The sequence below is a fragment of the Balaenoptera physalus genome, assembly GCF_965194825.1.
Source record: "Balaenoptera physalus genome assembly, chromosome: 13".
In the NCBI taxonomy this organism is placed as follows: domain Eukaryota; kingdom Metazoa; phylum Chordata; class Mammalia; order Artiodactyla; family Balaenopteridae; genus Balaenoptera; species Balaenoptera physalus.
Window position 1 is genome coordinate 24,982,067 of NC_138892.1, and position 22,109 is coordinate 25,004,175.

At 36.7% G+C, this 22,109-nt stretch overlaps 1 protein-coding gene across 1 annotated transcript in view; it reads right to left on the reverse strand.

Moving 5' to 3' along the window:
• The window catches only part of CFAP54 (cilia and flagella associated protein 54), a 311,690-nt gene that overhangs the window by 246,168 nt on the left and 43,413 nt on the right, over window positions 1-22,109 (reverse strand). Inside the window, 10 exon segments of the mRNA XM_082419565.1 lie at window positions 1,503-1,579; window positions 5,871-6,021; window positions 7,154-7,288; window positions 9,988-10,073; window positions 11,014-11,170; window positions 11,254-11,435; window positions 14,762-14,960; window positions 19,197-19,298; window positions 19,422-19,535; window positions 21,084-21,227. Of these exon segments, the coding sequence (XP_082275691.1) occupies window positions 1,503-1,579; window positions 5,871-6,021; window positions 7,154-7,288; window positions 9,988-10,073; window positions 11,014-11,170; window positions 11,254-11,435; window positions 14,762-14,960; window positions 19,197-19,298; window positions 19,422-19,535; window positions 21,084-21,227 (1,347 nt within the window).

Below are 22,109 nucleotides of genomic sequence, written 5' to 3' on the forward strand. Positions count from 1 at the left end.
CTCAATAGAGATTTGTTGAATTAGTGAAAGAAAACAAATTATTGTGTTTTGTATTAGACTAAACTTTACATACAAACTTAATAAAACAGCAGTAATAAAAAAAAAATGTGAGAAAGAGGGCTTCCCTCGTGGCTCTGTGGTTAAGAATCTGCCTGTCAGTTCAGGGGACACAGGTTCAAGCCCTGGTCCGGGAAGATCCCACATGCCTCAGAGCAACAAAGCCCGTGCACCACAACTACTGAGCCTGTGCTCTAGAGCCCGTGAACCACAACTACTGAGCACACGTGCTGCAACTACTGAAGCCTGCAGGCATAGAGCCCGTGCTCCGCAACAAGAGAAGCCACCGCAATGAGAAGCCCGCGCACTGCAACAAAGAGTAGCCCCTGCTAGCCGCAGCTACAGAAAAGCCCACACGCAGCAACAAAAGACCTAACGCAGCCATAAATAAAATAAATAAAATTATTTTTAATTGTGAAAAAGACTAGGAGAAAATATAGAAAATGATAATGTTTAGGTCCATATAGTGAAATTACAGATTTTTTTCTTCATTTTTTTTGTACCTTGAAATGCCCTCTAATGTTAACACAACTTTTGTAATTTAAAATTATAGTTTTTTAATTAGTCAGGTAAACCAAAATATAGATCACTGGCTTCCTCTCTAGAAAAGTATTTTTCAACTGTTGTCCATGAACATTAGCGTCCTAAGTAGGTAAAATGAGTTTTATTTTCAATAATGGAACATATGGTATTCTATATCTCCTTGGAAAACCACAGTGCTCATGAGTAAATTAATGCCCCTGAGAAGTCATCCAGTAAGGAAACTATTGTGTTTAATTTAAGTCAGCCAGGGTTACTTGACCCTGGCAACGTTTTCTGAAGGGTAGTACTAGCATCACATAGGACAGAGCTTGCAAAATGCTATTCTAGTTCTTGCCTGTAAATAAATGTTTATTACATACATGAGACAATTCCCTAGGCTCCCATTCAGATCTACAGGTCAACGCAATCCATGATGTACAGAAATAATTCAAATATAGTAAGGAAACTATAATCAAAAAGAGGAATGGTCATTTGTCTCCCTCATCTTCTATCTTCTCTTAAGCTAACATTCACTGAGAACTTGCCAGGTGCCAGGGACTGTTCTAGGTGCATTTTAAGCAGGTAGTAACTAATTTAATCTGTCAGAGGTAAATGCTAAGTAGGACATCTCTGCTCCGTGAGTCTATGAATCACAACACATTCAAAATATCAATAGTAATGTAACTATAAATCCTCCTAAGATGCTTTATCTAGCTTATTTTTGGAGCTGATTAGATTTTTTTCTAAAGTAAAAACAAAACGCAGTAAAATGTCCATATAGTTCTCAATGTATACAGAAACAATAATTTCTCAGATATTAAATATTCAAAATTACTTCTATAATTAACCATTTACAAATTTAATATTATTTGAAAATTAAAATTCATGTTTTTAACTATATTTTCTAAAATATTTTGCAATACCTTTAATATTGGAAGAGTACCCACACTCCCTTTTGGAGCCCCAAGGAATTCACTAGTCCCTTTCCTTAAAGGTATATCTGAAAAATAGAGAGAAAGAAAGAAAGAGAGGAAGACAGGAAGGAAGGAAGGAAGGAAGGAAGGGGAGGCGGGAGGGAGGGAGGGAGAGAGGGAGGAAGGGAGGGAGGGAGGGAAGGAAGAGAAAAAGGAAAAGGAGGAGAATAAAAAGAGGAAAAATAGGAAGAGGAGGAGGAGAGAGTAGGAGAGAGAGAGAAACAAAGAGAAAGAAGGACCAGAGAAAATAAAAGGATGAAAGAGAAAAATGGAAATATAACAGTGAATCATAATTATAAACATAATCATAAACATTATGCTAGTTATCTTTTTACCCATGATTTTAGAAATGATTCAACACTTAGAAGTTGAATAACAAATTATTTCTTCCACATAATTACATTTTGTCTTTATATAAGTCTTTATATAAGTTAATTTAAAAGCATCTTGTAGTGCTCACTTTGGCAGCACATATACTAAAATTGGAATGACACAGAGAAGATTAGCATGGCCCCTGTGCAAGGATGACACGCAAATTCGTGAAGTGTTCCATATTTTTAACACAGTATTATGAAGCAATTATACTCCAATAAAGATCTATTTAAATAAATTAATTAATTAATTTAAATAAATTTAAGTAATTTAAATAAATAAATTTAAATTACTTAAGTAAGTAAACTGAACACTATATTCAACTGTACACTTGAGTTTGAGATATAATCAAGATAATAAACCTATTCATCACTCCTAAAAATAAATAAATAAATAAAAACATCTTGTAATACAACAAACCAACTCAAAAAGCTTGATTATCAGCAAGGTTATATTATGGTAAAGAGACTGGTCTTTCTATATATTCTATAGAAAGTCCACTGAAAAGCATTCAGCAAATAACAGTAAATTTAGACAAATGTCAGAGAAGTCTGGCTTGAATTAGAAGAATATAAATAATAAAAATGTATATGGCAATGCTAGTTTCCTAGTCTAAAAATTATTCAGTAATTCCAATTAGACAATGAATTATTTAATAAACAGATGAATAAATAAATATCTTGAAGCAGATTATCATAATTAACATACAAAGAATGACTTGTACTTTGTGCTTTATGTGCCAATATGATAATGAGAATAACATTGTTGTAAAAGTTATAAAAATTTATATGTCTAAATGGGGACAACTGCTCATGACATAAATGTAGATGTTTTCAAATTTACAAATGGACTGTGCTCTAATATTGATTAGTTCTTTAGAAATGAAACATTTTAACAAAGGATCAGGAAAATAAATTGTATTTAGCCCATTTATAATTGAAGAATATAAAACAATAGTCTCCCAGAAGTAACTAGTAAACAAAATAATAAAATTGAATAGGAAATAGACATTTTTTAAAAAAAGTAATCATTGGACCTTTTGCTTCCAGTAACAGATAATCTGGAAACATTCTGCTGGCTAGGAACCTGGAAAAATACACTTTTTTTTTTTCATCTGCAAGTTAAGATGCTAATTTCAATACAGAGCCAGGATCTTGGGAAGGAAGTATCCTCCGGATCTTGGGAAGAGAGTCCAGGGACTAGAGAATGGCATTAGAGCTACTTTTTTCTCACTGAAGACTTTCACCAGTTCTGGAGAGGAAAGTTGAGAAGCTGAGTGGTACTTTGACAGCCTTCAGAGGACACAGCAACAGAGATTGGTATCCAGGGCCCACCAAGGGTGAAAAGCCAGAAGGGGCCACATCCTAGGAGTCAGAGTAACTGAAAATAGGTCGAAGAAAGAGCATCTCAGCTTTAAATTATCTTAATCTCTCAAATTGGAATAATGGGACCCTTGAGTAGTAGTGCCTACATGCATCTGGTAAAAGCAAGCATAAATCTTCCCTGGAAGAACAGATCATCTAAGGCTTCAAATTACTTTTATAAAATATTTAGCAAATATAGTATCTACCACATAATCAAAAATAACCAGAGTAACCAAATAGTCGATGAAGTAAGTTCTTCACTTAAGGTATCAATAGAATAAAAGCAGATGGAATGATAGAAGTTAGAAGCCCCTTCTGGCTTACTTACTCCTCCTCCAGTAGCCTTCAACAAATGACAGATAAAGGTACAAATACCACAACCTCCCAGTTCTCTGAGGCATGTTCTATACAGTCTCCTAGAGGTCCCTTGTGGGAATAAGCGCTGTACCCACAACAGCAGCCTTCTCATGAACTTCCTGTACCTTGTATTCGCTTCCTTTCCTTCTCTGTCTCATTTCACCCCACCACCCTGCTTCCCTGGATCACATTCCAAATAAACTACTACACTCAACTCCCTGTCTCAGAATCTGCTTCTGGGGAAACCAACCTAGGAAAAGAGTCAAGCTGACAACACCTGAACTCACTGGTAAATCTTTACATCATAACAAGTGGGACAACCAGGCATTACGTGACTCCTGATGCAATGCAATAGGGAGTATGCATGAAGTATGCTCGCCAAAAAAAAATAAGATACTGGCAAGAATACTTTTTGAAAATACATCACTTGAATACAAGCAACCTGGTAGATCTAATTACCAGGTAGAGAAACAAGTTAATCAACACCACAAGGATAGAAACAGCCAAATCCAGTATGTGGGAAATCCTACAAGGGGATAATTCAATTTCTTCGGGAGTAAGGAGAGGGGGAACTGCTACAGGTTACAGAGAGAGACTTAAGAGACACATAAGAAAATAAAATGTGTGGGACTGTTTGGATCCTGATTGGAACAAACCAACTTAAGACATTTTTAATACAATCAGGGACATAGGAATTTTTTGCTTATTTTGTAAGGTGTAATAACAGTAACATGGTGGTTTTATAAAAAGAAAAAAAAACCTTATCTGTTAGATAGATAGACCAACACACAACACATACACACACAACACATACACGTGTATATGCTGAGGTATTTGCTGGTGAAATGACATGATGTTTGCTTTAAAACACTCCGGGAAAAAAGAAAGTGTTGTCAGGAGAGAGGAAATAAGATTAACAAAATATGCATAATTATTGGTACTGGATGATGCATACTCAGTGACTTATTTCACCTCTCTGTATTTGAAATTCTACATAATAAAAGTTTTTAAAAAGGGAAAAGCATTTTAAGACAGGATGTGTCAAAAACATGACTTCAAGCCACTGAAAGTGTTCGATAGCCAGAGACCTCTAACCAGTGGTCCTCAAGTTTTGACGTGTACCAAAATCTCCTGGTAAGCTAATGAGGACTAGGAAGGTCCAGGCTAGTTGAAGTATGATAAGCCTGGGCCTTGTATTTTTAACAAGTTCCCAAGTGATATTGATACCGATAAAAGTTTGAGAACCATGGCTGTCAAATTCCATCTGCAAAGCTGCACTCAACAACCGAGAGCCAGATTAGCGAATCTCTGGGAAAACAATTATTACAATAACTATTACCAAATCCCTCACACGTCGTACACACTCTGTAAACGGGGTGAAATAGGAAAGTAGACACCCACATGTCTCCCCCACCTCCTTTTCTATATGGGAGCTACCTAATGAAACAGATAATTCAGGGGTTCAACCACAGGCAGAAGAAAGAATGAGGCAGGCAGACCAATCCTCTGAGAGAAGGCACCTCCTGGAAGGAGAACAGAATAATGGCAGGAAGGGGTTGGGACAGGGAGAGGAGGAGAATGAATGGGAAAAGGGGGCAAAGAGAGGAAGAAGATAAGAAGAAAGGGAAAAGAAGAGAGGCAACAGAATAAATGAAGAAAGAAGGAGAATTTTCAAAGGAGGGACTCAGAAGAGAGACTTAAAAAGGAGACAAAAGGTAGAAGGACATGGATCCATTCAACAAACATTCACCTGAGCTCCTCCTCCGTGTCAGGCAATGTGCTGCTACCAAGAATAAAATGGTGACCTGAACACGCTCTCTTCCTTCATGAAGCATCACTCTAGTGGGAAACGGAAGGGGAGGGAGTAGGATAAAAGGGAGGAGAGAAAAGAAGAAAGGAAGAACGGGGGAGGGAGAGAGACAGGGGTAGGTGGACATGAGGAACGGAGAAGGGAAACATCTGAGTGAAGACAAGACACAAAGAGTTTCATCTGCCACTGAACCACAGAGCATATAACCTTTTTTTTAACATCAACTTGGTCGAACCTATATTATTTCTATCTTTGATTATAAATCATCACTGAAGCACAATACTGAAATGCCTAGTTTCCATTAACAGATGTTAACCAGTAGTACGATTTATACTTATATATTCATATGTATATATATATATATATATATATATATATATTAATGACCTCATATTTTTTCATTCAATATTTTACCTAGAAATTTTTTTAATTTTCTTCTTGGGTTTCCTAAAGACTCCAATATTTCACTTAATCGCAATGCGACCTCTGCCACCACCACAACATCAATGTCTTCCATTTTATAGCAGTGAATTATTTCATTTATCTGCCACAGAAGATAAACCCACTAAAAAGAGAAAATACACAGTATAATCAATTGAAAGTAACTACATTGTAGAAAGAGTCACATTTTGTAAAACTTAGCACTTCCTTGAAATCACCATCTTCTAATCATATGGAATATTATACAGGTACTCCTCCTTATTAGTTGATCTTAATTATAAGTAATATAAAGATCAATAATCCTAATAAGATGATATTTAATGATCCATCTGTTGATATAAATTCACAAAGAAGATTTACTTAAGCTTATAGTCTGCATATCTACAGCCATAATGGAAAATTTATCATATGGTATATATATATATATACACACACACATACATATATGTATACATATATGTATATGTATATATATATATACATATATACACGTATATATATATACGTGTATATATGTATCAGTGAGGATTATCTGTATCTTCAAAATTCTCATTCTCCCTGCAAAAAGCAGCGGTTAAGATCACTATCAAAGGCCTCCAAAATAGTGAGGGAGAAGCAGGTGTTTCAAGTTCCATGCTGGGTGCCTTGGAAGCTGTCTTTCATGTCTATAACCCCAAAGCTTAGCACATAAAATTAGCCATCACAGTTTGCGAGCTAAAATGAGAAAACAACATTTATGCACCCACATCATTAGTTTATTAGACTATATGATAAAATCATGCCCATGCAACCTTATGTAGCTAATCTTAGGAGGCCTCAGAATCATAGAAGACTGTGTTATTGTTAAAATATTCTCTCCTAAGTTTCCAGGTTATAATATTCACCTGTTCAACTTTCTCCTTTCCAAAGGAGCTCAAAAATATACTATTGATATTATTACAAAAAAAACTGAAATGCCTTACTTGTATTTTCTATTATTAACCTTCTTAATGAATATATCCAAGTTCATATAACCTTAAACATACTGTATTTACTCCTCCCTTAAAAACCTGAAACACCTCCCTACTTCCGAAAATTAAATTGGGGCAGAAGTGCAGGGAATACACTTAAAGGAAAGGCTCACTCACCACTACACTTAAAGAATAGTATTGATAATTATGCGGGTGGGTAAATAGGGAAAATTTAGGTTTGAAGTGTGCATCACAAATTAAATTAGCAATAACAAAAAGCATATGAAGAGAAACAAAAAGGAATACTTTATTAGTACTGATTTTCTGGGTGAACTTTGCATAGTCATTTCTGGACACATTGACCCGCTGAATTCCTACTTTGCATTTCTGCCAAAGGAACATTATCATGTCCACAACGATTTCTTTATCAGGCTGAGCATTCTGAAAACAAAAGTGGTAAAGTAAATTGATAAGAACAGTAAGATACAGAGATATAGGTATACAACATTTAATGTGTGCCAGGCAACATTCTCAGAGCTTGATACTTACTGCAGTGAACTGAATGTCTGTGTCAACTCAAAATTCTTATGGTGAATTCCTAACTCCCAAAGCAATGGTATTAGGAGGTGCCTTTAGGAGGCAACTGGTATGAGGGTGGGGCCCTCATGAATGAGAATAGCACCCTTATAAAAGGGACCCCAGAAAGAGAGTGAGAGACTCCTTTCTGCCAAGTGAAGACACAGCAAGAAGACAGCCATCTATGAACCAGGAGGCAGATGACGCCTTGGTGGTGGATTTCTCAGCCTCCAGAACTGTGAGAAATAAATGTTTGTTGTGTAAGCCAACCAGTCTATGGTATCTTTGTAATAGAAGCTCGAATAGACTAAGACATATACCAGCTCATTTAATCCTCATAACAACCTATGAAGTGACTACTATTACTATGATCCCCACTTTACAGATGAGCAAACTGAAGCACAACAAGATGAAGCGGTTTTTCCTAAGATAAAATGAAAGAAAGTAGCAGAGCCAGGATTCAAACCCAAGCAGTCTAGCTCTAGAGACCTCACTCTTAACTGCTCTAGGTTACTTGACCTCTCTAAAAAGAACAGGTCCAAATATTTTTAGGCAAATTATGTAAACCTACCAGTTTCATCCAGATTTGAAGTGTGTACATATTTCTTTCTTTTTAAAATTTCTGTATTAAAATAATAAAGAAGGGACTTCCCTGGTGGCGCAGTGGTTAAGAATCCGCCTGCCAAGGCAGGGGACACGATTTAATCCCTGGTCCAGAAAGATCCCACATACCGCGAAGCAACTAAGCCCGTGTGCCACAACTACTGAGCCTGAGCTCTAGAGCCCATGAGCCACAGCTACTGAGCCCGTATGCCACAACTACTGAAGACTGCACGCCTAGAGCCCATGCTCTGCAACAAGAGAAGCCACCGCAATGAGAAGCTCACGCACCACAACAAAGAGTAGCCCCCGCTCGCCCCAACTAGAGAAAGCCCACTGGCAGCAAGAAAGACCCAACGCAGCCAAAAATAAATAAATAAATACATACATACATACATACATACATACATACATACATACATACTAATCAAGAATGGAGAGGTGGAGAAACTAGTAAGGGGAGAGGGAATGGGGAGCTGGGAAAGGTTATAGAAAAGAAGAAAAGAGAGACATGAAGGAACTAAACCGAACATCACATTGGATATCAACAGATGACCCAAATCAAGTATATCTCCTCTCAGTTCAGTTACTTTGGCTCTTTCCAAAAGAAAAATAAAGTTATTCACTATATATGAACTAGAAAGATAATGAGTTTATCATTAAAATGTATCAAGCCTCGAGCTCCTTTGGGGCAGATCTAAGACTTATTTCGAATACGCGGTACCTTAGTACAGTGCTTGGGAACATAACAGAGCTCAAAAAATGTTTACTGAATTGAACTGAACTAAGATACACATGGTTTTTTAAAAAGCAGAAAGATGAAAATTTCATTCGCTTTTCAGCCTTGATTGGAATTTTTTGGTTTGGTTTGCCCACTATAATAAGTATATTTGCTATCAAATACCTTTCTTTCAAAAATTAAACACCTGTCACAGGTTATAACAAACTAATAAATGAAGGAATAGAAAATATTATAAGAGTGGAACTTCTCAAGTCCCTTACTGTGTTTCACTTGCCTGAACAATAGTTAATACAATGCTCTATAACTGTGGTTTTCAAACATTTTTTTATAACAGTAAAACCAAATTTTCCAAGGAAATTCCCTCAGAATCTCAACATTGTATACAAAAACTAATAGGAACAGCTTAGGGTGTTACGACCTAAAGCTGGCTCCTGAGGAGCCTCAGAGAAGCTCTTGGGGGGGGGGGTCCCTGGAATTCAGTTTAAAACCAGTGCTGTACTAGTTTTGCTTAAATATCCATACCCACAAATCGTCATTTCTAAATACTGGCCATTGTGTGCTAAGTGACTCCAAATAATAACCAGGCTTTGTACTCAGGGACTGGAAAGCAGTATTTTAAGAACATTAACTCTCACTAAAACCACTGCCTCATTTCCTTCATCATTAGAAATATAGCTAGCCTCCTCAGTGCTTTGTGTCCACCTAGAGGGGTAGGATAGGGAGGGTGGGAGAGAGAAGCAAGAGGGAGGAGATATGGGGATGTATGTATATGTAGAGCTGATTCACTTTGTTATACAGCAGAAACTAACACACCATTGTAAAGCAATTATACTCCAATAAAGATGTTAAAAAAAAATGCAAGAAAGAAGAAAAACTATACGTATATACAAGAAAAAAATAAAAAAATCATATGTTAGAGAAAATAGATGGTAGAACGAGTCTTACATTTAAGAATAAATCTGGCAAAAAAAAAAAAAAGAAAAAGAAATACAGCTAGCCTTGGAATTTCCCAAGAAGGAAGAGACTGATGCCCAAAATGATGACAATAATAAAAACAGATTTAAAATTACAAGTCAGGATATAAATCGATCTTTTCTTCTAATGATTAAACAATACAGAATTTCAGCAAGGTAAAATTCCTGTGATTTTTAAATCTGGCTTTAAATTAAGTAAAAGAGCCTCCTTTGACACCATTACAAATTATCCAAAATAGCTTTTTCACCTGTGGAGAGCCACAGACACAGGAATACAAGGTTGCCGCCAAATGGAAAATGTCTTCTGAATATCCACAAGTCTTCACAGAAGTATCTCAATTTATAAAATATAGGAAAATGAAACAAAAAATTTTGTTACAAAATTTCAAATAGAAAAGGCATAGAAACACAGAAATTCTACAAAAGTGACATAAATGATATCTGGGCAAATAGTATATCAATAAGACACTTTAAATGCCTCTGTGTGAAAACTAATCTAAGTAGGCTCTAATTCAATTAAAATGGACTATTAATATTTTCATTAATCTGCAATCTGTATGCCAACTATATCAATAATGGAATTGAGAAGGTTTATAATATTAAAACATATAGGGCAGTTGAAATAAAAATAACAAAGGATCTATTCAGAAACCATTAGAAGGAAAAAAAAAAAAGCATCGTTACTTGGTACAAATTATTTACCACAATTTAGCAACCATTCAATGCCTTAAGAATATGATAAAACATAAAAGTATAGGATTAAATAATTCTCTAAAAAACAGAGGCTGCAGATTTTCAATTATATACACAATGACTTTTAAGATGTAAAAAGTTTTAGAATGGAAAACTCTGCATGCTGGAAACAGAGAGGAGACCACCAAACCTTCCCTTACCAAAGTGAACTGATAGATTTGATTTGCTGCCCTGCTGGCCTCTCACTGATAAGGCGGCAGCTAAGTAGAGCCTCATTCTTCTACTCAAAACCATGACTCAAAATAAAATCCAGCATCCTTACAAGGCCTAGGAACCTGCAAGACCAGGCACCCAGCTATTTCCCTGAGCTCACCTCCTACCGCATTCTCAAATGCCAGCACCACCACTAGCGCACTCCAACCATACATGCCTCCTTGCTATTCTTTCAACAATCAAGCACACTCTCACTCAGGGCCTCTGCACTTCCTGCTCCCTCTGCCTTGAACATTCTTTCTCTCACCTCACCTGTAGAGAGCATATAAAGTCATCTTAATTTTTCAGAAATGCAAATAAATACTCACCATGAAGAGCAATTTTTTTAACGTAAACTTGACCTCCTTTGTAGTTTTCGAGGGGAAAGATCAAACCTTTGTTTCTCTTTACGTTGATTAAAGGTTCTATTGCAATAAGAAGAATTAAATCTTTCTCTGCTTTCTTTGACTCTGGATCATCCTGCCTCTAAGAAAAGTATATCCCACAATTAATTACTTCAATGTCATGTTAATAAAATAAAAACAAAGTAATTATTTTGCATATATTACCTGGAGAAAATCAATAAGCTGCCCAGCTGCAGATTCAAATAAACTCCATTCCTCGTAAGTAAAAGCTAGTTTTATAAATTTCACGGCAGCATCCACAGAAATAACATTTTTCCTTCTTATAATAAGTTCCAGAAGAGAAGATTTTGGAAAATCAAGCATGCCATCTGCACTGGTATTTGACACTAGAAAAGGAAAGAGAGGGGTTTGGATGTCATTTGTGCAAAGAAATATTTACTACATATTAAATATCAGACACTGCCAGGCTAGGTAAACAACGGAAAAGATGCAAACACAACCCCTACCTTCACAGAGCTCGCACGCAGGTGGGGGTAACAAGGAATCTTAGGGGGCAAATACCTTGGTGCTGTGTGGACAAGTAAGAAAGGCATCAGACAGAGGTTTGGAGTAGGAGGTCGGTCAGGGAAGGCCACCCCAGAGGGAGGAACATGGAATCTCAAAAAGAGAGGATTAGCAAGAGTTAACTAGTGAAACAGACAGCTAGATATTACAGACTGGGAGCTCGGAAAAGAGATCTCAAATAGGGATATAGCTTTAGAGTCATCATTACATATCCACAGCAAATGGGCAACAGACAGCTGCCTAGGACAGAGCAGCAAGGAACACCAACAAGTAAGAGAAGGGCTGCGGGAGCAAAGGCTGCAAGGGAGAGCGTTTAAAGAGAAAGGAACTCTATGACATACATCACAGCAAGATTCTTTTTGACCCAGCTCCCAGAGAAATGGAAATAAGAACACAAATAAACAAATGGGACCTAATGAAACTTAAAAGCTTTTGCACAGCAAAGGAAACCATAAACAAGACCAAAAGATAACCATCAGAATGGGAGAAAATATTTGCAAATGAAGCAACTGACAAAGGATTAATCTCCAAGATTTACAAGCAGCTCATGCAGCTCAATAACAAAAAAACGAACAACCCAATCCAAAAATGGGCCGAAGACCTAAATAGACATTTCTCCAAAGAAGATATACAGATGGCCTACAGACACATGAAAGAATGCTCAACATCATTAATCATTAGAGAAATGCAAATCAAAACTACAATGAGATATCATCTCACACCGGTCAGAATGGCCATCATCAAAAAATCTAGAAACAATAAATGCTGGAGAGGGTGTGGAGGAAAGGGAACACTCTTGCACTGTTGGTGGGAATGTAAATTGATACAGCCACTATGGAGAACAGTATGGAGGTTCCTTAAAAAACTACAAATAGAACTACCATATGACCCAGCAATCCCACTACTGGGCATATACCCTGAGAAAACCATAGGTCAAAAAGAGTCATGTACCAAAATGTTCATTGCAGCTCTATTTACAATAGCCAGGACATGGAAGCAATCTAAATGTCCATCGACAGATGAATGGATAAAGAAGATGTGGCACATATATACAATGGAATATTACTCAGCCATAAAAAGAAATGAAATGGAGGTATTTGTAATGAGGTGGATGGAGTTAGAGTCTGTCATACAGAGTGAAGTAAGTCAGAAAGAGAAAAACAAATACAGTATGCTAACACATATATACGGAATCTAAGGGGAAAAAAAAAAAAAAAAAAAAAAAGGCCATGAAGAACCTAGTGGCAAGACGGGAATAAAGACACAGACCTACTAGAGGATGGACTTGAGGATATGGGGAGGGGGTGGGGTGAGATGTGACAGGGTAAGAGAGTGTCATGGACATATATACACTACCAAATGTAAAATAGATAACTAGTGGGAAGCAGCCGCATAGCACAGGGAGATCAGCTCGGTGCTTTGTGACCACCTAGAGGGATGGGATGGGGAGGGTGGGAGGGAGGGAGATGCAAGAGGGAAGAGAAATGGGAACATATTGTATATGTATAACTGATTCACTTTGTTATAAAGCAGAAGCTAACACACCATTGTAAGGCAATTATACTTCAATAAAGATGTTAAAAAAAATAAATAAATAAATAAAGAGAAAGGAGTAGTCAACAGCAACAAATACTACAGAGAGCAAAGGGAAGAAAAACACTGACTTTCAAATTGAACAAGAAGGAGGTTGTCCCTGACACTCTCTGTCCACGACAGAAGACCGCCAAGTACAAGCAGGAAGGAAAGAATTTGGGACAGTGAAAACAGACAATTCCTTCAAGAAATCTGACTCTAACAAGAGGAAGAAATACAGGGGAGGAAGCTGGATAGGGATGAAGGGCAGTTTGCAGAGATGAGGCCCAAAGACCTAAAGAGGAGGAGAAGGAACATTCCTTCCACTTTAATGACAGACAGTGGATGAAGGTAAATTTTCAGGTGTGGGTGAAGGAAGTCAAGGGAATTCTCCTCTGAGATCTTGTATCTTCCTTGTGAGGAAAAGATGAGCCCAAACTGCGGCACAGAGGCTCCCTGCCCTGAGATGGGTGCACACGTGCACACACACACGCACATCCTAAGCTCACTTAGATGATCATGATGATGTTATAGACAATTTTATGAAAATTTTAAAATATAGATAAAATCAAAGTACTATTTACCAAACAGAAGATTTTCTTTAAAGGAAAAGAAATTCTAAATCATTTTATATCTATGGAAGAAATGTAATCCATAGTTAAAAACATTTCCACAAAGAGAATTCCAGGTCCAAATGCCTTCACCAGCGAATTCAAACATTTGGGAAGAAATAACACAAATCTGACACAAACTCCTCCAGATAATAGAAAAAGAGGGCAGAACTCTCAACTCTTATTATGAGGCAAACATGACCTTGAGAGCAAAACCCAAAAACGATATTATAAGAAAGGAAATCTCTCTCATGAACAGAGAAGCAGAAATATTAAACACTAGCAAGAAAATCAAGCAATATATCAAAAGGATAATCCTCACCGCCAGATTAAGTTTATTCCAAAAATATGGAGTAATTAAAAATTAGATAAGCAATCAATGTAATGTACCACATTAATAGAAATAAAAGACAAATCCAATTGATTAACTCAATAAATCTCAATAAACCCATAAAAAGGATTTTGATAAAATTCAACAACTATTCAGGATTAAAAACAAACAAAACTCTTAGCAAACCAAGAATAAAAGAAACTTCATTAATCTCAAACAGGGTATCTAAAAATATCCTTCAGCAAATATCAATATTAATGATAAAATACTGAAAGCTTTCCATCTGAGATCATAAATGAGACAAGGATATCTGCTATCACCACTGCCATCCCATGTTTTACTGGAGAGCCTATCCAGTGCAAAATAAGTCAAGAAATGCAAGAAAGAAGAAATTAAAAGGTTAAGAATTGGAAAGAAACATAATTGTCATTATTCACAGGTAATATGATTGTATACATAAAAAATCCAAAAGAAAATCTACTAATACATTATTTGAATTATCCATTGAGTCTAGCAAGGTTGCTGAATTCAAGATCAATAAAAATCGGTATCAGTTTCTTAGGTTTGGACTACTGTGCTAAAATTTTTGTTATTCATGTTCTACCATAAAGTACTATTTTAACAACATATTTACTTATTAAAAGTTCTTTTCCTGCTATAAACAGTTCTGAGACAACATCATGAACTTCTACTTCATCTGTAACAACAGGTCCAGTTTGTAGTGTTCGCCGGTTTGAGTCAGAGAGAGCCTCCAAGACAGCCAGAAACCGGGATGCAGTGCTATCAAACATCTCATCCAACAACCGTTCTGTGACAGTACGTGGCCACGGCAACTGGAATAAAAATAAAAAATAAAAAAAAAAAATACAGCTCACTTTTTTAAAGTTCTGCAATGTTTGATAGCATAAGGCGAAGACAAGTAAGGTGTGCTTCATTAACGCTAAAAGAGAGAGTGGTTGGTCTAGTGATGAGATGACTGCTTTTACGGTTTTCATTTTTTGAGGTGTCACTCCAGACTTTATTAAAGTTTATGTCATGCTGCCATTACATCAAAAATGTTGCCATCTCTTTATATGTTTGTGTTTCCAAAGCAGCCTAAAAAGGCTGTTTATTAATAAATGGCAACATCAGTCTCCATATGGTTTGTGGTACCTCCATTACAGCCTTTAGGAACTGATACTCAAACTTTGGTTGCCTCAAAATCTCTCAGGAGCTCTTTTTAGATTCACAGACCAAATCTCCAGACATTCAGTGAGTCTGGGTGGGACATTTTTAGTAAACACTGGAGGAAATTCTAATGCAGAAGGTCCCCAAACCCAAATTTGAAACACTATTTTATAGTATAAATAACAGGTCTTACGGTAGCTAACTCTGAAGAAGAGTTGACCAGCTGTATACAAGTAAGCCAGAGCCAGTTAGAGCCGCGCGCGAATCCCTAGCCACTGTGCTTTGTGTCGGCCCAGAATGATTTCACCCCAAGCAGATGTCCTGCCTCCACACTTTAGTCTTCTCTCTGACAAATGACCTGTTCTCTGTACTTAGATTACCAGGAAACAAGAAAGGTAGCTCTAGTTGGCTTTTCTAGAATCCATGTCCAGTTAGAGGATAGCCATGTTTCCCACGATTTCCTTGCTTCATTCCTCTTCCTGGGGCAAAGTCAGAAAGACGGAAAAGCAAAAGCAGGGATAAAGCTGCTTTGGACTATTTTTCCCCAAACAAAAACTTCCCTGCTTATTAGCTTCTATGCGCTTTCAACCCTTAGGTTAACTGATAATGTTAAAAACCTCAGTAAAGCTTAAGCTTCATGCCCTGCCCTCTCTTGCTTTACAAACAGATGTCAGGGTTTCTTCTAAGATGTTTGCTATGGGTTAAAACAGAGCTTTAAAAAATTATATTTGAACAGCATAATACACTTTCTAATAATTAGAAGCATTCAAAATGAAATGGTAAAACCCAAATAAATTACAGTGAAATTGTTTTTTAAAATATCCTAGAAAAACCAGCAAAAAGTGAACTAGGGCTATAGATTTATCAGAGCTATAGATGAAAAACAAGCAAAAGATTTTAAAATATAAATAGTTAAAAGATCTACAAAAAAATATTTAAAGCTAACGCAATTTAAAAAACACTGGATTGTCAAGCATGACAAGCAAAATATTAATCTCTATAAAAACAATGAGCCTGGTGGTGGGATGAATTGGGAGGTTGGGATTGACATATATACACTAATATGTATAAAATAGATAACTAATAAGAACCTGCTATATAAAAAAATAAAATAAAATTCAAAAAAAAAACTGTAGGCATAATGAAAAAAAAATGAGCCTATTCAAATACATTTTAAAAATTAAAATCTCTAGTAGATAAATGGTCAAAGCTGTAAAAGATAATTCACCTGAAAAGAAAATATAAAGAGTAAACACAAATATAAGGGAAAGTTGGATCAAAATAATAAAGTTAAAACAAGCCACTTTATGAAAACTGAATTATTTTAAAAATTAAGAAATAATAATAATATCAAAATGATAATAGCTTGTGGTGAAACTGGTACATGTGGGTTGTCACCTTGGAGTACTCGTTTCGGAAATCAATTTGGCAATATATATCAAGAGAAATAAAAGTGTTTGTAACATTATTCAAATTCTACACCTTGAATTTTGCCCACAGGAAATAAAAGAAAAAATAATATACCTGAAGATGTTGACTACAGCAATATTTATAACAGCAAAGAATAGGAAAACAACTAAAATACTAGTAATAAAAAGTATTAGACAAATCCTGGTACATGTACTGCATAGGATATACTAAACCATCTTTTAAATTGTCAAGATGGATGAGAAGCTGAATGATATAACCCATGCAGTCAGTTCCAACCTTAAACACCATGGCTTCCATGACATCGGTGCCATGAGATGTATTATGTTAATTCCCCAACATAATACATCCACCCCATTCAAGCTCAGTTTCTCACTGTCTCACTGTCTACCAAAAATCGTTGCTTACTTTTGCTTCCAAGCTATGTCCACGCTCTTGTCCTTTACTTAGAATGTTTTCCCCCCTTCTCCCTGTCTAATCAAATCCTGCTTGTTATTCCAAAGCCATTCAAAAAAGAATTTCGACTTCATCTTTTCTATATGCCACCACTCTTGAGCCACAGTAGGCCTTCGATACATGGCTACTGAATGAATGAATGAAAAATAGTAATAGCTCATACAACTGAGGACCTACCACGTGCCAGGAACAGTCTAAGGGCTTTACATGTAACTCATTTAATCACCACCATTATTTCCTTCTTAATTCTTATCACAAGATATAATTTACTTATTTATTTATTATGTAATTTCTCCACTAGAAGGTAACCTCTACGTATCTTGTTCACAGAGCAGGTACTTTAAAAATATTTATTGAATGAATCACTAAATGGTCAATCATTAGAAGTCTGAATTAGCAGTCCTATAAAACAATCCTTTGAAAGTCAAAATGATTCACTGTGAGTTAACAACTGTCCTACAAACTCAGAAATTTTCTGTAAAATGAATTTAATGCACACTGAAATACTTTCTTTTGTAGAAACAGTAAAATGATTTCATAAATTTAAAGCAGAACATTCTGCAAAAATATGCCTCCTGCTCTCTAACAAACACTATAGCATTACTACTTAACAATACCAGATGCAGGCTATTCAGCAGCTCATCCAAGGAATTATCTATAATTTGGCAAGCTACCACCCCCACCAATTACACACCACTGGTCAGTAAGGGATATGATTTAAAAGGAGGTATGAACTACATGCCTGGGCTCAGTACTCAATTTATCTCAGAGACACTAAGTAGCAATAGAAAGCTACCATGTCCAAATAATATTTGTATTTAAATATGATTTATTTAAAAGAAAAAAAGAGAATTCCTCTCAAATATTATAAGAAGAAATGAGGAAAGAGAATGGCAGTCATTGGGGAAGTTAGAATACACTGGGCTAGAGACCTGGGTTCTGGTTCCGGTGCTGCCAGCAGCTGGCTTAAATACTCTGGGCTTTATTTTCCCCATCTGTAATAGAAAAGGACTGAACCAAATGATTTCTAAAATTCCTTCCAGGTTCTGAGATTCTACTACTCCTTCGTCAGAAAGTGCTCATCTTCTTCCCCCTCACTTTCATTTTCAGTCCCAAAGAAGCTCATAAAAGAGAGTTTACAACTGTCTAGAATGGTCAGGGAACACTTCAAAGAAATACAGAGCTGGGACTTAAGGAACACTGAGATTCAGAATGGCCAGGGGGAAGACAGTGGGAGAAGGAAAAAGGCAGAAGGGAGAAAGGGCAGAGGATCCCACAGGCATATCTATGTCCCACTCCTCTCCCTGGGAGCCCTTAGTGCTGTTGGCCAAACACACCTGTGGCCAAGAGGGGCCATGTGAGGAGTTCTGACCACGTTAGAAAGGAGGCTGCTGTCACTTCCATGCTGAGCATCACTGCCTGTGTGAGGTCCTCCAGAGCTCTCTTAGGTGCCCTCTGGCAGAACGACCCGGCAATGTTCCAAATGAGGACTGCTCCTCAACCTGGCCCTGGGCATCCGTCATGAGCAGAGCTCCTGATAACTATAATAGTGTTTGACTCCAGTGGGAAATAAATTGTTTTAAGCCCCTGAGACATGGGGGTTGTTTGCTGCTCCAGTATAACCTACACCCTAAACACTCCCAAAGGTGAAACCAGAAGCTGATAAGAAAAGGTGCCTCCACCTCTTCTCCATCCTCAATGGCTTTGAAGCTGACACCAAGTGGTCAAAAGGCCTCTGCAGCACCACTCAGAAGCCTGTGCATTTGAACCTTTCCCAGGCTCTTCAGCTTCTTGGCCTTTAATGTTACAAAACTGGGATTGTGCGAAGGTACAAAAGCTTTGAGAAAGGGATGAAGCAAGGCCGTGTCCAAATTGGGAAGGCATTCTTCTATTTGCCATTGGTGCAGGGATTAGGGGGCAGGATTTAATACTTAGTGTCTAGGCTTAAAAGACAGAGAGGTATAACACAAACGCACTGCAAAAAGAGTCTAAAACAGAGAAGACGTTCTGAGACTTACAGTTTGTGCTTCCCTTAGGTTAACTCTTATCTTTGGTCTAAAGAAACTTTTGTTTTTTCTTCTAGATTCGAATACTCCCCTTTTGAAGATCATGACTGCCATCTGCCTCAAAAAGAAGAATTATATATGAAGTAACAATGGGATGTACTTTTCAGCTACTAATATTAAGTACTTAATCATTTGTAGAGTACAGTAAATTTCTTTTATTTCATGAAATTTTTATACCTTTATCGTGGCCTCTCTATAATATCCTCTGGATTCTTCCTGTGATTGTGAGGAACTCATTAATTCCAGTTGCCTTAGCTCATCAATTTTAGCCAAAGCACGCCGAGCAAATGCCTACATGCAATTAAAATAAATTTAATTCATTATAAGTTATAGTGATTAAAAATGTATCAAGACAGTATGCTTTATTCTCCCAGACATTTGATTTAATTGGTGAATTAAACTCTAGGCTGATGCTGATTCTTTAGAACACGGTAGCTGTCCTGTCAATCATTTTCGAGATGCACCACTAATTTCTGTAAATCTAAAGTTAATAAAATGTCAGACATACTAACTTTATTAATTAATTCAAAAAGTAAGGAAAGTCAAATTCTGGGCTAAACAGCAGCTTCATATAGATGATCACTTCTCTGGCACTGTACACACGTACGCACGCACGTGCGTGCGCACACACACACACACACACACACCCCTCCTCAGTGCTCTTCTCAAATTCTAACCTTTCTACCAAAACAAGCTGTATTATCTATTCAATTGTTCACACTGTCCACTAAATTGTGAGGTCCTTAAAGGGTCTTATTCATTTGGGGATTTCCAGTACCCAACATATAGGAAGTATTTATTAATATCTGAGGAAAGGAAGCAGGCTAGCTTATTTAATCAGTTCACCATTATTATAATTCTTTAGCAATAACAGCAAAACAAGTTCAATTCATGCAATTTATTTTACTAGTTCTTTGAAGTACTTTATTTATAATTTATGATTTTTCATGAAGATGCTTCTAGAACACAATAGTAACATAAAGGGTTACATTTTCCAATAAGAAAAAATTCCAATAGGAATCAAATGGTCAAAACTATGCAAACATTTCGATCCCTGATAAATTTAATAGCTATAGAAACATGCCACCAACTAGTACACTAAAACTAACTACGCATATATGGTGAGTAGTTTCTAGAATGTATCCTAGGCTAGAAAAAGTATCCCACAAGGGCTGTATTAAGCTGTTCTCCTGCTGAAATCCAACCCACCCTGTACTCACCAAGCTATGCACACTGGTGCAGGGATAGGTTCGCCCAAAGGAAAGGGTGCCTGTTTCTAATTCTCACCAAGACCCCATCCACTGACAAGCCAAGTACCACATACCATAACGAGAGTGCCTGTTTTCATTTGCACAGAGGTGTGGCATAGGCCAATAGAAGCCCCAACCAGTTAAGTTATAGTTCAAATATTCAATCAAAAATATATATAGGAAAAGAGGAAAAATAAGAAATAGAGTATACTAAATAAATCAGTGAAAAGCAAGACAAATGGATGGTAGGTGGCATGGAATACAGTAACTAAACAGGTAAAGAAAGTAGCTTGCATACAAGAATACAATGAGGAAGGGAAGAGATCAGAGATCTGATTCAGAAAAGGAGTAAAGATGGTAGAAATGAATAGAGAATAAAGGGGGAAACAGAAAGTGAAGTGAGAGACCAACAGAATGGAGAAGTCAAGCAAATTTCTGCAAATAAAGCCTGGGACATTTGTCTTTGCTTCACTACAATTTTTTGGGTTTTGTTTGCTTGTTTGTTTTCCTGCTGCTCATCTAAAGAAAAGAATGCTGAATGTGTTGTATTTTTAAATATTGGCATCCTCAGAGTTAAAAAGTAGCGTACCTCTCCGTGAATACCAGCCTGGCAGTCATAGTAGCATTGGCAGACAGCGGTGTAAAGAGTAGCTCTCCACGTCAAGTACCTGATGGACAGAAGTGGGACCGAGGATTCCATACATATACTGGCCCACAGGAGATATTCCAAGGCCTGAGACAGAAAAAGGGCACAATAGAATGTCTTTTCATTTTAAGCTAATAATGCCGATTTTCATTTAATATTATCAAATTATGAGTGGTGAGCCCAAGTTGCTGACTACTTAAACTAAAAATACCACAAATAATGAGTCAATTAAAAAAACAAGCATTTAAAAGTAAAAGAATAATTTCAAGAACTCAAAATCTCAAGTCAGCCATTTTAGAATGTCTTCCTTCTTAGCTCCTAAAATCCTATGAACTCAGCTTATTTTTATTAACATTTATCAAGTGTCAACAGTAGTCTAGGAGCTAATTCCAACAATGCAATTGTTATTAGCTGGTCTCAAACCAATGTATTATTCTGAAAATAAACTGGCAAAACAGGGTAGGGAAAAATAGAAAAGGCTTACAATCCGGGGCCTGTGATACTTGGTAGAAACGGTCCAGGATTAGAATCAAAAAGACCTGGGCTTCAGTTCCAATTTTAACACCTAGTATCTGTGTCATTTTTCTTCTCCAGACCTCAATTTTCTCATCTATAAAATGGGTATTTTAGCACATCACTGCAGTACTGTTATGGGAAGGAGATAATGTACATGACACACTAGGATGATTTTGACTCAATGTAAGCTGCCCATAAATAATGCCTATTACCAGTGTAATTATTCCAAAGGTACAAACTGAAACAAAATTTTGGGGAAGGGTCACCATTGTTATTGGCCCATCTGTTGGAATATATGTAAGAGCCTCTTGTGCTATTCTATCTACAGTTAAAGAACTTTTCCCCACAATCCCAGTGATAATCCTTTTTGGACATATTTTTCCCATAGAGCCCTGGGAAACACTATTTTAAACTGGGTAACACTATTTGATGATATGTATTTTGCAGTTAACT